General features: G+C 36.6%; 3 protein-coding genes across 5 annotated transcripts in view; 2 read left to right on the top strand and 1 right to left on the bottom strand.

Annotated features, from left to right (window-relative positions):
- The window catches only part of LOC136260167 (protein NLRC5-like), a 37,833-nt gene extending 29,000 nt beyond the window's left edge, over positions 1 to 8,833 (top strand). Inside the window, exon 3 of the mRNA XM_066053798.1 lies at positions 6,153 to 8,833. Within this exon, the coding sequence (XP_065909870.1) occupies positions 6,153 to 8,833 (2,681 nt within the window). The remainder of the gene's footprint in view (positions 1 to 6,152) is intronic.
- LOC136261676 (uncharacterized) lies at positions 3,547 to 5,230 on the bottom strand. Of its 3 annotated transcripts, none has more exons than XM_066055719.1 (4): positions 5,129 to 5,230; positions 4,838 to 4,932; positions 4,098 to 4,791; positions 3,547 to 4,049 (listed from the first exon to the last, which is right to left on the bottom strand). In XM_066055719.1, the coding sequence occupies exons 3-4, from the start codon at positions 4,762 to 4,764 to the stop codon at positions 3,547 to 3,549; spliced, it is 1,170 nt and encodes a 389-aa protein (XP_065911791.1). In that variant the 5' UTR covers positions 4,765 to 4,791; positions 4,838 to 4,932; positions 5,129 to 5,230. The 3 variants fall into 3 exon arrangements, with proteins under 3 accessions (XP_065911791.1, XP_065911792.1, XP_065911793.1); XM_066055720.1 differs by having other exon boundaries at positions 4,098 to 4,775; XM_066055721.1 differs by having other exon boundaries at positions 4,098 to 4,775; positions 5,154 to 5,169.
- A 766-nt stretch (positions 8,834 to 9,599) lies between the features above and the next one.
- On the top strand, positions 9,600 to 12,257 carry LOC136260166 (protein NLRC5-like). The gene has a single exon (XM_066053796.1). The coding sequence runs from the start codon at positions 9,600 to 9,602 to the stop codon at positions 12,255 to 12,257; it is 2,658 nt and encodes an 885-aa protein (XP_065909868.1).
- The last annotated feature ends 3,039 nt before the right edge of the window (positions 12,258 to 15,296 follow it).

Here is a 15,296-nt window from a genome sequence, read left to right as displayed (position 1 = left end):
ATTACTGAGCTTTTGCATGACGATAATCACTATGTTCAACTTATTAAGGTAGCTAAAGAAATATTTGAGCAGCATGATGAGCCAGCAAATATTAGGGTAGTGATTAATGAGAACAAATGGCCTGTAGGAGAGCATGCTAGGAGGTACAATAGCCCGATGTGTGACGAGGTAGGAGTGCTAATGCCTACTGATAATGTAAATAATAGGGAAATAGTTTTGCACTATAGGGATGGGTCTTTGCAGCACATTTCTGAACTTCATAGGGGGTATGATCCTTTACAGTATCCTTTACTCTTTTCTTATGGCACCGATGGATGGCACATCAACCTGAAATTGGCTAATTACCGCTACCACATCATGGTCAGGCAGCAAGTGCCTGTATTGCTTAAGGCTAAAAGGCTTTTCCAGCAATTCCTGGTTGACGCCTACTGTAAGATTGAAACTGAGCGCTTACAGTTTCTCAGGCGTGAGCAAAAGGCACTACGTGCTGATTGCTACCAGGATTTGCGGGATGCAATGGTAGATGGGGATGGTGACCCCAGGAATGTTGGTCGTAGGGTGATCCTACCGTCGTCATTTACTGGTGGACCATGCTACATGCATGAGCGTCAGCAGGATGCAATGACCTACGTTAGGAAGTATGGCCACCCCGACCTCTTTATCACCATGACCACCAATCCTAATTGGCCAGAGATTAGGAACAATCTACTACCAGGTCAAGAGCCTCTGGACCGTCCAGACTTAGTGGCCCGTGTGTTTAGGCTTAAGGTGAAGAAATTGTTAGAGATGCTCACAAAGGAGATGATTTTTGGGAAACCACGGGCTTGGCTCTACTCAACAGAATGGCAAAAGGGAATGATAATCCAATGGGAGGCAAGTGCATGCTACTGTGTGGTGACTTCAGGCAGATTCTACCTGTCATTCAAGGTGGCACTAGAGGTAACATTGTTGATGCTTGCCTCAAGCGATCTCATCTGTGGGACAGTGTGGTGGTTAAACAACTACACACTAACATGAGAGTGCACCTGTGTGGGGATGTGGCAGCTGGACAATTCGCTGAAGAACTATTGGCCATTGGAGATGGGAAGTTTCCTATTGACACTCTACCTGATGTTGTCCAGCTACCTGACACCATGGGAACCTTTGTGGATAGCAAGGAGGAACTGGTTTCCAGGGTGTATCCAGATTTGCTCTCTAACTTTAGGGACTTGGCTTTCTGAACGCTGCATTCTTGCTCCTCTTAACAAGACCACTCATTCCATCAACATGACTCTGGTGGAGCAGTTACCTGGTGACTGTTGTGAGTACAGGTCCTTGGACACCATACCTGATGAATCTCAGGCTGTTCACTTTCCAACAGAATTCTTGAACTCTTTAGAGGTATCTGGACTACCTCAGCATCTTCTCTTACTTAAAGTAGGCGCTCCTATTATTCTACGCTCTCTAGATCCTCCAAGGGTTACTAATGGCACTAGGTGTGTAGTTACTAAACTGTCGGCTAACACAGTAGAGGCCAAGATTTCTCATGGTAGATATGCAGGAGACGATATTATAATACCACGCATTCCTCTCATTCCGAGTAACTCGGTTTTGCCTTTTGAATTTAGATGGCTTCAATTTCCAATTGCACTTTGCTTTGCCATGACCATTAACAAAAGCCAGGGCCAAACTTTTAAGGGTGTAGGATTAGATTTGACGGACGAAAGTTTCACACACGGCATGCTTTATGTGGCACTATCTAGGGTAGGTTCAGCAGATAGATTGACACTTTTAGTTAGAGGGGATTGCAAAACACGTAATGTAGTCTATAGTGAGGTTTTTAGATAGGCAAACACATGCACTTTAGTTAGGTTTGTCTGCTGCTACTGCTGCTTTGTGATATTATGGATCAGCACCTGTGGATGGTGGTAAGGAAGGTATTATGGTAAAAAAATGTATCAGATGGTTGCTTTGTATATTTATGTATGTGTGAAACTATTTATCTTTTCTATTCTTTCGTCTTTATGCTTATCCTGGATGGTTTGCTCGGAGGAGGGATGACTGCAGCTACACAGTGAAATAACACGGTCCCGTGGCAGACTGTTCTTCACAACGTGGGGCACGTTGTGAAAATGGGAGCTATTTATAGACTTTGCAGCAATGATTTGAACTCTTTCTACACATGCATACAAAGCAGAGTGGAGCATTTTTCGGGTTTTCCTGTGTAGCAAAACAAAAGAAAAGGCTGGCAGGTTTTTTCCATGAGCTGTCTTGGGCTGGATGACTCAAAATTTTTTGTTTTCATTTATTATTATTTCTTGCTAGCCCCCACTCTGTGCCCATGCTGTTATATTTTATAAAGCCGTTATATTTTGTCATAACAGAATCGTTGTAGTGCAGATTACAGTAATTCATGGTATGTTTGGTTGATGGTAGAATTTGAGCAACTTAAGTCACAAAATATTCCAATAAGAGTGCACTTCTCCACAATTATTGCATTCATGCAATCCTTACACCACATTGTTTCCTTAGTCTTTTATAAAGTATCTATAATAGTATATTACCAACTGTAATTTCATTTAATTTCCATGTCATTGTACATACTGCCCTGCACGATAGGGCAGGTACTACAGCTAGTATATATATATTACAAACCTGTACCGCCAAATCAACACGCATCTTTGAAAAACTGGTAAGCTTGATGTGCTCATAAGTCAATTTCGGCACTAGAGACAGACCTGGTGTTGTTGTCTGAGCACCAGCATTCCTGTAATATAATTCAACCACCAGTTGCCAATCAATCGAATACCCATTGCACTGCAGTAAAACAACATAACAACAATGCATACAGGCCCATTTTATTCTTACCCAAAGTTTTCCCCTTGCAAAGCAATTCCTTATGGTTTTAATAAGGTGAGATGGGTCTGATATGAAAAATATTGGTGGTTTTCCTGGACAAAACACATTCACTGTCTTGTACGTCAGTTCTTTCTTAGTACCATGTAGCGAAAACATGCGACGGTTATCACTGGCTCCATCACAGGTGACTGACACTACAGTTAGGCCCAAGCGAGTTAAATGAAAAATTCATTGGTGAAGTAGTGGAAACAACTGTGCACCCTTGGTACTAGCAGCTGGGAACTGGGCATAAGCAAACTTCAGACTATTGAAAAGTCCCCTCACCATAATTACTAGCATACATTTTGCCAGTGGTCTTTGCATATTACTGCTGGGGTCCTTGAACTTCCGCTCTGCTGCCTCCAACAAATTGTTCATCTCTCCCAGGTCTGCATAGCCAGTTAAACAGCCTGTGCTCTTGTCATACACCAACCCTTCTTTAATATACATCTCGTCAATCACAATTCCCACATACTTTGAGAGGTGAGGTGGCTTTTGTTGCTTGATTTGGTCTAACAGCTGCAGATCAGTTGAATGACTAAAGCCTACACCAGCAGGAGCAAAATGTTTGTAATCCCTGAGAGTTCTTTCTGACGGTAATGATAAAACCCCGGAGTTTCTCAGTGTTTTATAGCAGCCACTGGAGCGGTGGTGCAAGTAAAGACACCATCAAATTATTGCTGGATGCCATCGCATGGATCGAGAGTCCTTCAGAGAAGCTGCTTGTAGCTGCTGTTGCCAAAAAAATTCTTTAAATTTGCATTCACTAGCATCATCACTTGATGGACTATGCTTCTTCATAATAGTCAGCAGGTCATTATGCATAATAGCATCCACTCTAACTCCTTCTTCTTGTATCATGTCACTGACCTTCTTTCGTAATGACTGTATTTCTCGTTCCTTCCTTCTCACTACATCATGCAAATTTTTCATTCTTTCATCTTTCTCAGAGCTTGTCAAACATTTGTAGTTGGTGTGACTTGAAGCTTCACATGACTCTGTCCTTAGCTGGGGCTGCTTAAGCAGTCGATTGAGGTTACTTCTGATTACGTTCCTGTATTGTTTGCATACTCCACACCTATTTCCTGAATTCCCCTCTGGAAGTTTCCACAAGCATTTCACATGACGTATTGTAGAGTGACGCTGATCATAATAGGCAACAACTGACAATCCTATTGTGCAAAAAAATTACATAAAAATCATTTATTGCCAACACTTACCTTGAAGATTTGTAAAAACACCTTGGTGCTTCAGGATTAGTGGATGAAACTTAGCATCAGGGTTTCCCTCGCACAAGTTCTGAGGTTCGTCCACAACATCTTCAGCTGGTTCATCTTCGGTGATATAACTATCCGTCTGGCATGATGCATCACACATTATGGGCTTCTTGGCAACAGTTTCCTCCTCAGGGCTATAAAGCAGATCACATTGAGTAGACTTGTCCTTGGTTGGTCCAATATCCATAATGTTGACTGGTATCTCCTTGCTGTTGACTGGTACCTCCTTGATGTTGACTGGTACCTCCTTGCTGTTGACTGGTACCTCCTTGCTGTTGACTGGTATCTCCTTGCTGTTGACTGGTACCTCCTTGATGTTGACTGGTACCTCCTTGCTGTTGACTGGTAGCTCATCATTGTGGGTTGGTACTTCATCGCTGCTGGCTGGTAGCTCATCGTTGTGGGCTAATACCTTGTTACTGCTGGCTGGTAGCTCATCACTGCTGACTGGTAGCTCATCACTGCTGACTGGTAGCTCATCACTGCTGGCTGGTAGCTCATCACTACTGGCTGGTACTTTATCTGGTATATCCTCATTGCCTAAAGCTTTCTTTGATGACTTTTTTCGCGATGCTCCCTTAGGCACATACTTCAAAAACTTGCGTCCCATTTATTACAAATCTACGACATACACAAGCTTGTCAGCAAAATTTATACACAAAACTGCACATAGGGATACTTACCCTAGTCAATAACACTGAAAGCTTTTTGTCACCTCACATCCCTCACCAAATATGGGTACACAAACTTTTTAACTCAGAAAAAGACTCTTTTCCACCTGAATTGAATAAAACATACGTAATTAAAAAGTTTACATCAAAACCGTACACAGTTAGCCACCATAACGCTGCAAACCTACTTATAGTCCCCACACTATCACGTGGCGAAAGTTACAGGTTCACAAGTGTACAAATTTTATACAAGACGGTTACAAAACCATCCCTATAATAAAATAACCTTAACAAAAGTATTACCTGGCAGTTATTAGGCAAGTACAACCTCTGTAAACATCGATTCAGAGTGATAAGAGCAACAGAACTCCACCACGAGGAAATAAATACATTCGCGCAACCGCGCAACCGTTTTATTTCAGGAAACTATTTTCGTGTTACGGTTATCGACACCTATCGAAGGTGTCGATAGCCATGGCGAGGAGTGTATATCACAATCCATTGTGAAGTGCTGCCATTTCCAATCCCGTGTCCGGAGGTATATATTATCTATGGTTCTATACAGTATGCAGGGACATGACATACTCTTATATTGTGGAAGATGTCTGTTGTGGAGGACGTGCAATAATGTGCTTACATTGTGAAAGATTTGTCAATGTCTCACTAGTTGAGAATGTGATAGCACAGGTCCTTAGGATGCCACCTTTCTCAAGTAGGCCATTCACCCAAGTTTATTCTTTATTTCCCCAGCCCGTAGAAGCTAAAAAGATTGGTGATGTGTATTTGGATACAGGCTCTAGTGTTATTTAGTAGGCTGGGTGGCAGGACTCTGCACTTACCAAGATTACAAGTTTGTGTGATAGGTGTGTTCTCCATTCATTCAAGATCTCTAGCATGGATGAGTCAACTACCGGTACAGTAATGTTTATATTGTAAGGTGAGCATACAACATTAATTGCTTGCACTCTCGCAAGACAACATTGCATTTGAGCAGTGACGTATGTATTAATACTAAATATAGAGTCGTGAATTATAAGCTGAAGTTTTTGTTCAACACAGTCTGTAAAAATGAAGGACTAGTTTTGATTTAAATGGTTCATACAGAATCTTGTGTAGCTATGTATAAAATGGCAGAGTTCTGTTTGGTTTGTATTGAAGCAGATCCGATGTAAAGGCATATGATGTCTGAGTACAAACAAAATCACAAATTACATGGCTTCAAATAGCCACAAGCACTCCTACAGTTCAGATGTTTTCCTTCTATTCATCATACTTTGTATATATTGTGTTGACATGTATAGTATATAACAATTTTGTAATTTTGTAGGGGTAGCTGTGGATGATGCTTGCAAAATCTTACAGAATCAATACATTTCCAGCAGATTTGCTGTTGTGGAGGATAACTGGCCTCCATATCAACCTAAGCACTACACAACTTTAGCTCTTGTTCATTATGAAGAAAAACATACTGACAAAAAAGTTATTTCTTTAGCAAAAGAATTGGCAAACAGAGGAAAAGTAATGTCAAAAAAGCAAGAAAACAGTTCTAAGCATGATAGTAGATCACATAGTGACGTTGATACAATGAAAAATATCTCTGAATTGTTTACAGCTACTGCTGAACAACCTGCCGGAATGTTTTTGATAGAAGGTGCACCAGGAATAGGAAAAACAATTTTGTCTAAAGAAATAGCTTATCAGTGGGCTAACAGTAATTTATTGCAGTTCAAAAAGCTATTGTTCCTAGTATTTTTGCGTAATGTTCATTCATCTAAAGTGAATTCAATTGAAACATTTGTGCAGCATGTGTTTAGAAGCAGTGAAATGGCTGCTGGCTTTGGAAAGTATCTTACTGGAAGTGATGGCAAAGATCTTGTTGTGGTGCTAGATGGGTATGATGAGATGTCAGAAGCAGACAGGAAAAAATCTTTTATTGCTGATATAGTTGGGCGCCAAGTGTTGTCAAAATGTTTGTTAGTGATTACTTCTCGTCCTACTGCCTCATTACATCTTCGTGATGTTGCAGACTGCAGGGTAGAGGTAGTAGGGTTTACTGAAGAAGATCGACTGGACTACATTAACACTGCATTACCTGATTCACCTGTGAAAGTAGCAGCTCTTCAGGGATACTTGCAGTCTAATCCTACTATCAATGCACTATGTTATATTCCTTTAAACATGACTATATTGCTTTGCCTAAGTAAGAATGGAATTAGTAGCTTGCCAAAATCTCAAACAGAGATGTACAGACAATTTATTAAAATGACCATTATCCGATTCCTTGAAAAAAATGGAGACATTTCTAATGCTGCTGTCCTTACTTTAAATAATTTGCCTCATCCACATAATGTAGTGTTCAAAGAATTGTCACGATTTGGTTTTGAAGCATTAAAATGTGATAAATTGGTATTTAACTTAACTGAAATACAAGAGATGTGTCCAAGTTTAACTGCAATCCCTAGTAATTGGAATGGTTTGGGGTTGTTAAACTCTTTCACATATGTTGAAGATGGTAATAAAATTGTTACATATCATTTTCTTCATTTCTCCATTCAAGAGTACATGGCAGCCTACCACATTTCAACACTACCAGAACAAAAGCAAATCAAACTTCTAAGAGACACATTTTGGTCAGCTGACTATTATAATACCTGGATAATGTATGTTGGTATAACTGGTGGGAAAACCTTTCCACTGAAACATTTTCTGTCTGGCAACTATTTGCAGATTTTTACTTTGCTGTTTAAGACTGGTATATCTACCAAACTATTGCATAACAAGATTAAATGTCTACATATCTTTCAGTGTCTTGCAGAAGCACAAACCAGTGACTTAGTATCGTCATTTGGTAAACTTTTTCAGAATGAAGAAATCGATCTCAGTAACCAGACTTTGCTGCCAAGGGATTTAAACACACTTGGATTTTTTCTTATTAGGTCAATTAATAAGCACTGGAAAATGCTTAACCTGTCAGGATGCAATATTGGTAGTGCTGGGTTGAAAACACTTTTTGAAAGGTTTGTAGACAAAGATGCTCATGCTATGGTAACCATAGATAGAGTTAATCTTTCATACAACCAATTGAAATTCTCATCTTTAGTAGAACTATTAGATTTGCTAAAAACATGGAAAACATCAGAATTGCTTACTGTTGACGATTTTGTATTTGACAATGAGACTTCTTGTAATATAGTTGAAGCAGTTGAGCGTGTTATCCTTCAGTCAAGTGATGTAGTCATTTTAAAAACACTGCTTGTAGGATCATTTTTGTTTGCATACAAATTAAATGAAAATGAAATGCTCAAATTGCTTGCTAATGCTGAACACATTAAGACCATGTACTTGATTAGTTGCAGATGGGGATTAAATGCTTCTGAAACTGCCGGCTTACTTAGAAAACAAAGATTAACAAATGTTCACATTCTTGGGAGGTGTTCTAGTTCTGAGTTTTTGAGAGCAGTTAGCAGTACAGTGTCACAGTGTAACAGTTCTCCTGGTTTGGTGATTGATGACCCCACCCTTTCTGACCAACTAGCTGATGAAATAATTAGTTTATTACCAAATAATATTTCTAATGGTGTTGTATTCGTAGTCAACAATAGTAAGATACAAGGAATAATAAACACTTGTTCACTAAGCAAAGAACTATCAAACTTAGAAATACTTAACCTCATACAGAGAATAAGAACATCATTTTCTAGCTGTATACCAATTGTAACCTCATGGAGTGAGAATCTTCAATGGCATGGCAATAAAAGTGAAGGAATAGTCGAAGCTTTTGTTAAGTTTTTGTATGGAAATACCCATACGTCTCATTTGAAAATTGGACTAGTTGAAAAGCATACTTTAATTGCTCATGCAGTGATATCTGAAGAAATTAATAAGATTCTGTCATCTTATGTTCACCATTTCTTGTCATCTATTTACCTTAGCAGTTGTGATGTGAGTAACAATGAATGGAAAAATATCATTGTTGACTACAGTAGTATTTCATCATGGACTAGTTGAAAAGCATACTTTAATTGCTCATGCAGTGATATCTGAAGAAATTAATAAGATTCTGTCATCTTATGTTCACCATTTCTTGTCATCTATTTACCTTAGCAGTTGTGATGTGAGTAACAATGAATGGAAAAATATCATTGTTGACTACAGTAGTATTTCATCACTGTGTCTTCATATCTTAAACTGTCAATTGGATTCACTGACCATGTTACTATCAGATGAAATAGTTAAGCTAAGAGAATTATTTGTACATAGCACAGGCAATGTTACCAGTGACCAGATAAAAATTATTCTGTCTACTTATCATCACACTTCAGTTGTGGTAGTTACTAAAGACACTCTGGCAGCTTGTAATCCTACTAGCAAACAATTAGCGCTAGCACGCCAATTGGAACCATCAGTCACTATTTGGAAATTTAGAAATTGTAAATTAAATGCTGACATCTGTAAGCAAATAGCAATTCTATTGATTTCTACTAAACAACTGAATGAATTGGAATTTGTCAATTGTGATATTGGCAACATCGAAACTGAAATTTTTGGCAATAATTTAATTGCTCAAAAGCATGCACTGATTATAAAAAAACTGCACATTTCCTCCAGTAGAGTAACTTCTTCAATTACATCTGGTCTTGCAGAAGTAATTAATATTTCTAGTGTCATTATTGATGACAATAAATATCCTTTCTGTGGCAGCGTAATAAAAGTACTACAAAGTGTTTTTACTTTATCTGAATTGCACATCGGGCGAAACAACAATACTGAAGAAATGGCAGGTGATATTGCAGCTGTTGTACTGAGTAACAACACTTTAAGAACCTTTGACCTTGGTGAAAATAATATTCATGCAGCTGGTATGATAAAAATAACAAAAGCATTACAAAATATTTCTTCTCTATCTGAATTGAACATTAGCTGTAATGATATTACTAAAGAAGTAGCAGATGATATAGCAGCTGCTATACTGAATAACAGTAAATTACAAATACTTAACCTTGGTGGAAATACTCTTCAAGCAGCTGGTATGATAAAAATAGCAAAAGCATTACAAAATATTTCTTCTCTATCTGAATTGAACATTAGCCGGAATGATATTACTAAAGAAGCAGCAGATGATATAGCAGCTGTTATACTGAATAACAGTAAATTACAAATACTTAACCTTGGTGGAAATACTCTTCAAGCAGCTGGTATGATAAAAATAGTAAAAGCATTACAAAATATTTCTTCTCTATCTGAATTGAACATTAGCTGGAATGATATTACTGAAGAAGCAGCAGATGATATAGCAGCTGTTATACTGAACAACAGTAAATTACAAATACTTAACCTTGGTGAAAATAAACTTCAAGCAGCTGGTATGATAAAAATAGCAAAAGCATTACAAAATATTTCTTCTCTATCTGAATTGAATATTAGCTGGAATGATATTAAAGAAGCAGCAGATGATATAGCAGCTGTTATACTGAACAACAGTAAATTACAAATACTTAACCTTGGTGAAAATAAAGTTCAAGCAGCTGGTATGATAAAAATAGCAAAAGCATTACAAAATATTTCTTCTCTATCTGAATTGAATATTAGCTGGAATGATATTACTGAAGAAGCAGCAGATGATATAGCAGCTGTTATACTGAATAACAGTAAATTACAAATACTTAACCTTGGTGCAAATAAACTTCAAGCAGCTGGTATGATAAAAATAGCAAAAGCATTACAAAATATTTCTTCTCTATCTGAATTGAACATTAGCTGCAATGATATTACTGAAGAAGCAGCAGATGATATAGCAGCTGCTATACTGAATAACAGTAAATTACAAATACTTAACCTTGGTATAAATAAACTTCAAGCAGCTGGTATGATAAAAATAGCAAAAGCATTACAAAATATTTCTTCTCTATCTGAATTGAACATTAGCTGGAATGATATTACTGAAAAAGCAGCAGGTGATATAGCAGCTGCTATACTGAATAACAGTAAATTACAAATACTTAACCTTGGTGGAAATACTCTTCAAGCAGCTGGTATGATAAAAATAGCAAAAGCATTACAAAATATTTCTTCTCTATCTGAATTGAACATTAGCCGGAATGGTATTACTAAAGAAGCAGCAGATGATATAGCAGCTGTTATACTGAATAACAGTAAATTACAAATACTTAACCTTGGTGGAAATACTCTTCAAGCAGCTGGTATGATAAAAATAGCAAAAGCATTACAAAATATTTCTTCTCTATCTGAATTGAACATTAGCTGGAATGATATTACTGAAGAAGCAGCAGATGATATAGCAGCTGTTATACTGAACAACAGTAAATTACAAATACTTAACCTTGGTGAAAATAAACTTCAAGCAGCTGGTATGATAAAAATAGCAAAAGCATTACAAAATATTTCTTCTCTATCTGAATTGAATATTAGCTGGAATGATATTAAAGAAGCAGCAGATGATATAGCAGCTGTTATACTGAACAACAGTAAATTACAAATACTTAACCTTGGTGCAAATAAACTTCAAGCAGCTGGTATGATAAAAATAGCAAAAGCATTACAAAATATTTCTTCTCTATCTGAATTGAATATTAGCTGGAATGATATTACTGAAGAAGCAGCAGATGATATAGCAGCTGTTATACTGAATAACAGTAAATTACAAATACTTAACCTTGGTGCAAATAAACTTCAAGCAGCTGGTATGATAAAAATAGCAAAAGCATTACAAAATATTTCTTCTCTATCTGAATTGAACATTAGCTGCAATGATATTACTGAAGAAGCAGCAGATGATATAGCAGCTGCTATACTGAATAACAGTAAATTACAAATACTTAACCTTGGTATAAATAAACTTCAAGCAGCTGGTATGATAAAAATAGCAAAAGCATTACAAAATATTTCTTCTCTATCTGAATTGAACATTAGCTGCAATGATATTACTGAAGAAGCAGCAGATGATATAGCAGCTGCTATACTGAATAACAGTAAATTACAAATACTTAACCTTGGTATAAATAAACTTCAAGCAGCTGGTATGATAAAAATAGCAAAAGCATTACAAAATATTTCTTCTCTATCTAAATTGAACATTAGCTGGAATGATATTACTGAAAAAGCAGCAGGTGATATAGCAGCTGTTATACTGAATAACAGTAAATTACAAATACTTAACCTTGGTATAAATAAACTTCAAGCAGCTGGTATGATAAAAATAGCAAAAGCATTACAAAATATTTCTTCACTTACTGTGTTGTTCTTCAACAACAATAATATTACTGATGATGCAGCAGATGATATAGTAGCTATTGTGCATTATAATAGTAGATTACGTGTACTTAATCTCTCAGGTAACATGTTACAAACAACTGGTGCAGTTAAAATAACACAAGCATTACAAAATTTGCCTTCACTTACTGTAAGATTTTAACTATGAAATACAATCAACTTTCTGAAGAAGTAAGATATAAAATAAAAGCTATTCTATCAAGCAATAATAATAAAGTGTTCTTTGATATCTAGTTTAAGGTACTTAGCTATAAGATATCTGTGTACCTCACTTATTAACTTGTTCACATTGTTTTATTTGTTATTTATCAAAAGTATGTAAAGTGATATGAACTGTATTTACTTATAGATTATACTGATGGAATACTGGTATCCTGTGCCAGTACCCAAAACCAGTGGAAAATAGTATATAATTGTATGAATGTGCTTGTTTGCATGGTCAAAGGCATGACTGTACTATTTGTCTATTAGGATTTTGCAGTGACTGTCCTATTAGAGTATCTCGATTTTTCATGCAAAGCGTGATGGGCTGCAGTTGTTTAATTTTTAACAAAGCAAATCCTGCACCTTTTATGCTAGAAGACAATTTCTAGCCTGTTGTCACAAGTTTTACTAGAATGGCACTTATATATCACCATAATTTGCTTTATTTTCATGCAAAAAAATTCATGTACTAATATTGTCGTATGATTTACCTGAATGACTGCTCTATTAGAGTAGTTCAATCTTAAAAAAATTTGTGTAAGAAATTTTCGTACAAGTTTTGGCATATGAAAATTATTTTTTACAATAAAAAATAAAGCTAATCACGGTATAATGATTAGCAATGATGATGACAATTGGCACGAATAGGTTTTCAGTGTAGCTACTACCCTGCTGATCTGTACCAACTGAAAAATATCAACTTTGATTACTAACTAGAGAAATGAACGTCATTGTATTGCAGAGTTTATTTGATTACTTTTGTAATACTTACACATTTTTTTGAAGATTTCTAATAGAACACACAGAATGTTCTAGATTTTCCATTGGTATAGATTCATGAAAATTAATTATGAATTCTATACTTCATGTATGCTACTACATTGACACCTTAGGTGGTGAATGGTGAGTAAATGAGGACCACAATATGCTCCAACACAATCCAAGATATATAGATAATGGCACACTACATAGCTAACTACCCAGCTCCTGGATCCACATCTGAACATAACATGATTGACTTGTTGAAAAGCTGCATGTTATTGATGACTTTATTTAGTATATTTCAGTTTGCCATGCACCTCATACGGTCAGGGATGGATCCAGGATTTGATGGATTTCTCATGGGGCTGCTAAGCTTTTATCTATTAGGAACAAAGACCAACTCCTAGATCCCTTGAACTTCATGAAACTTTGAACTCAAACCATAGTGTAGCATTTATGCTATGCCCTTTATATGAAAGCTATAGTTACCACTGCTAGAACTTGTTGAAGTGGCTCACAATGCTTATTCAATAAAGTTCAGTCAATTATTATTGTCAAATTTGATATAATTTATTGTTTGCAAAACTTTCCTGTGAGGACATGCCCTAGATAAAGCATGCTCCCCATGCTAATGGTTATCACAACCAGTTGCCACACCCCACCATAGATGCTCCTACAACAAAAGTTGTCCCTAAAAGAGGGGAGGGTTATTTGTACATCACCTAGTATAAGCAACACTCACCCCTTTTTGATTGTCATGACAACAACAAAAAAGTGTAAAATTATGCATACTGTTAATGTGAAGTATATAAAATTCAGTGGTAACTTGAATTGTATCATTTCTAAATGGCTTGCCCACACAACACTTAAAATGAAAATTGCATACCGTATAGCCTATTTAATATGTTCAAGGGGTAAATTTTTGCTGAATTCGTGATTTTTAGGGTTACCAGTGAAAATTTTATCCTTGAAATATTTAGACCACCATATAATCTAATACATTTTAGGAGTGTTCAGAAATCCACAATAGGAACATTACTCAACCTTGAAAATTTTTACCCTCGAAATATTTAGGCTATACGGTAGACATGGTAACCTCGGCCAATTGCTCCAATAAAACAATCAACACATTTGTAGGTTGGCAATTAATTATTTCCTTGTGTGCTTATTACACACTTTTACCAAATGTATTAAGTATAGAGTGTTTGTTTAGTAAGCCTTCTGATAAACCCTTTCTTCATGTGTCTGACATCATCACCAAGTAGTTCTTCTCTCACGAGGTTCTTAATAATATGTGACCGAATTTTGGAAAATCACCCTTGCGGGCACATTCAACACATCAAATATTTAGTTCTGAAACACAGCATCATAAGTTAAATTCCTACCCATTTAAGATACCTTGAATTACAAGAAATGTTTGAGAGTGTTTTCTGTTATTAACAGGATGATGCTAGTTTCAAAAATTCTAATTTTTTTAAAGCACAACAATAAGGGTGGTTTCCAAAATTCAGTCACTTATATACTATGAACATCTGTGCTATCAAGAAGAGATATGAATTTGTCCACTATACTCTCAATATACAAGAGCAAAGGGACAAAACAATCACCAAGATGATTTAAATCCTAGTAATCTCAGTGAGCCTACAGATGACAATACATTATTAATTTTACTGTTTTCAGAATTTACCTATAATAAAGAACACACAAGTTCAGGGGTGTAGCTATAAATTTTAAATAGGTGAGGCAGACTTTGCAATGCTTATGAATGATGCATGCACTCTAATGTGCAAGTACACTTGGCATGCTCTAGCTGGGGGGTCTGAGTGCATGTTCCCCCAGGAAATTTTTGAAAACTAAGATACAAGATTGAATCTGGAGGTCCTCCTATTGTGGTAATTGCAAAGAATGCACATAATTATGGTATTATATACATGTAGTTCAGACCTTGACTTGAGAAGTTTAATAAGCACTGGTATAATATAGCATGCAAAACATGTCAGTCCAGGAGGCCTGGGGTTTGACCAACTAGCTGAGATTGATTGTGAGAACAATTTAAGTAACTAATATATTTAAAATTTGCTTGACACTCACAGTGGTATATATAGCTACCATTGAGGCAACCAAGGCAGCTGCCTTGGTAAAAATGCTCGACAACAGGCTGAGCAGGCCTGAGTTCTATTAGGGTGACTGCTCTATTAGAGTATATCTATCTTAT

The sequence above is a fragment of the Dysidea avara genome, chromosome 7 (genome assembly GCF_963678975.1).
Source record: "Dysidea avara chromosome 7, odDysAvar1.4, whole genome shotgun sequence".
In the NCBI taxonomy this organism is placed as follows: Eukaryota; Metazoa; Porifera; class Demospongiae; order Dictyoceratida; family Dysideidae; genus Dysidea; species Dysidea avara.
The sequence above is the reverse complement of the archived record's forward strand: the minus strand, read 5'-3'. Positions and strand labels throughout refer to the sequence as shown.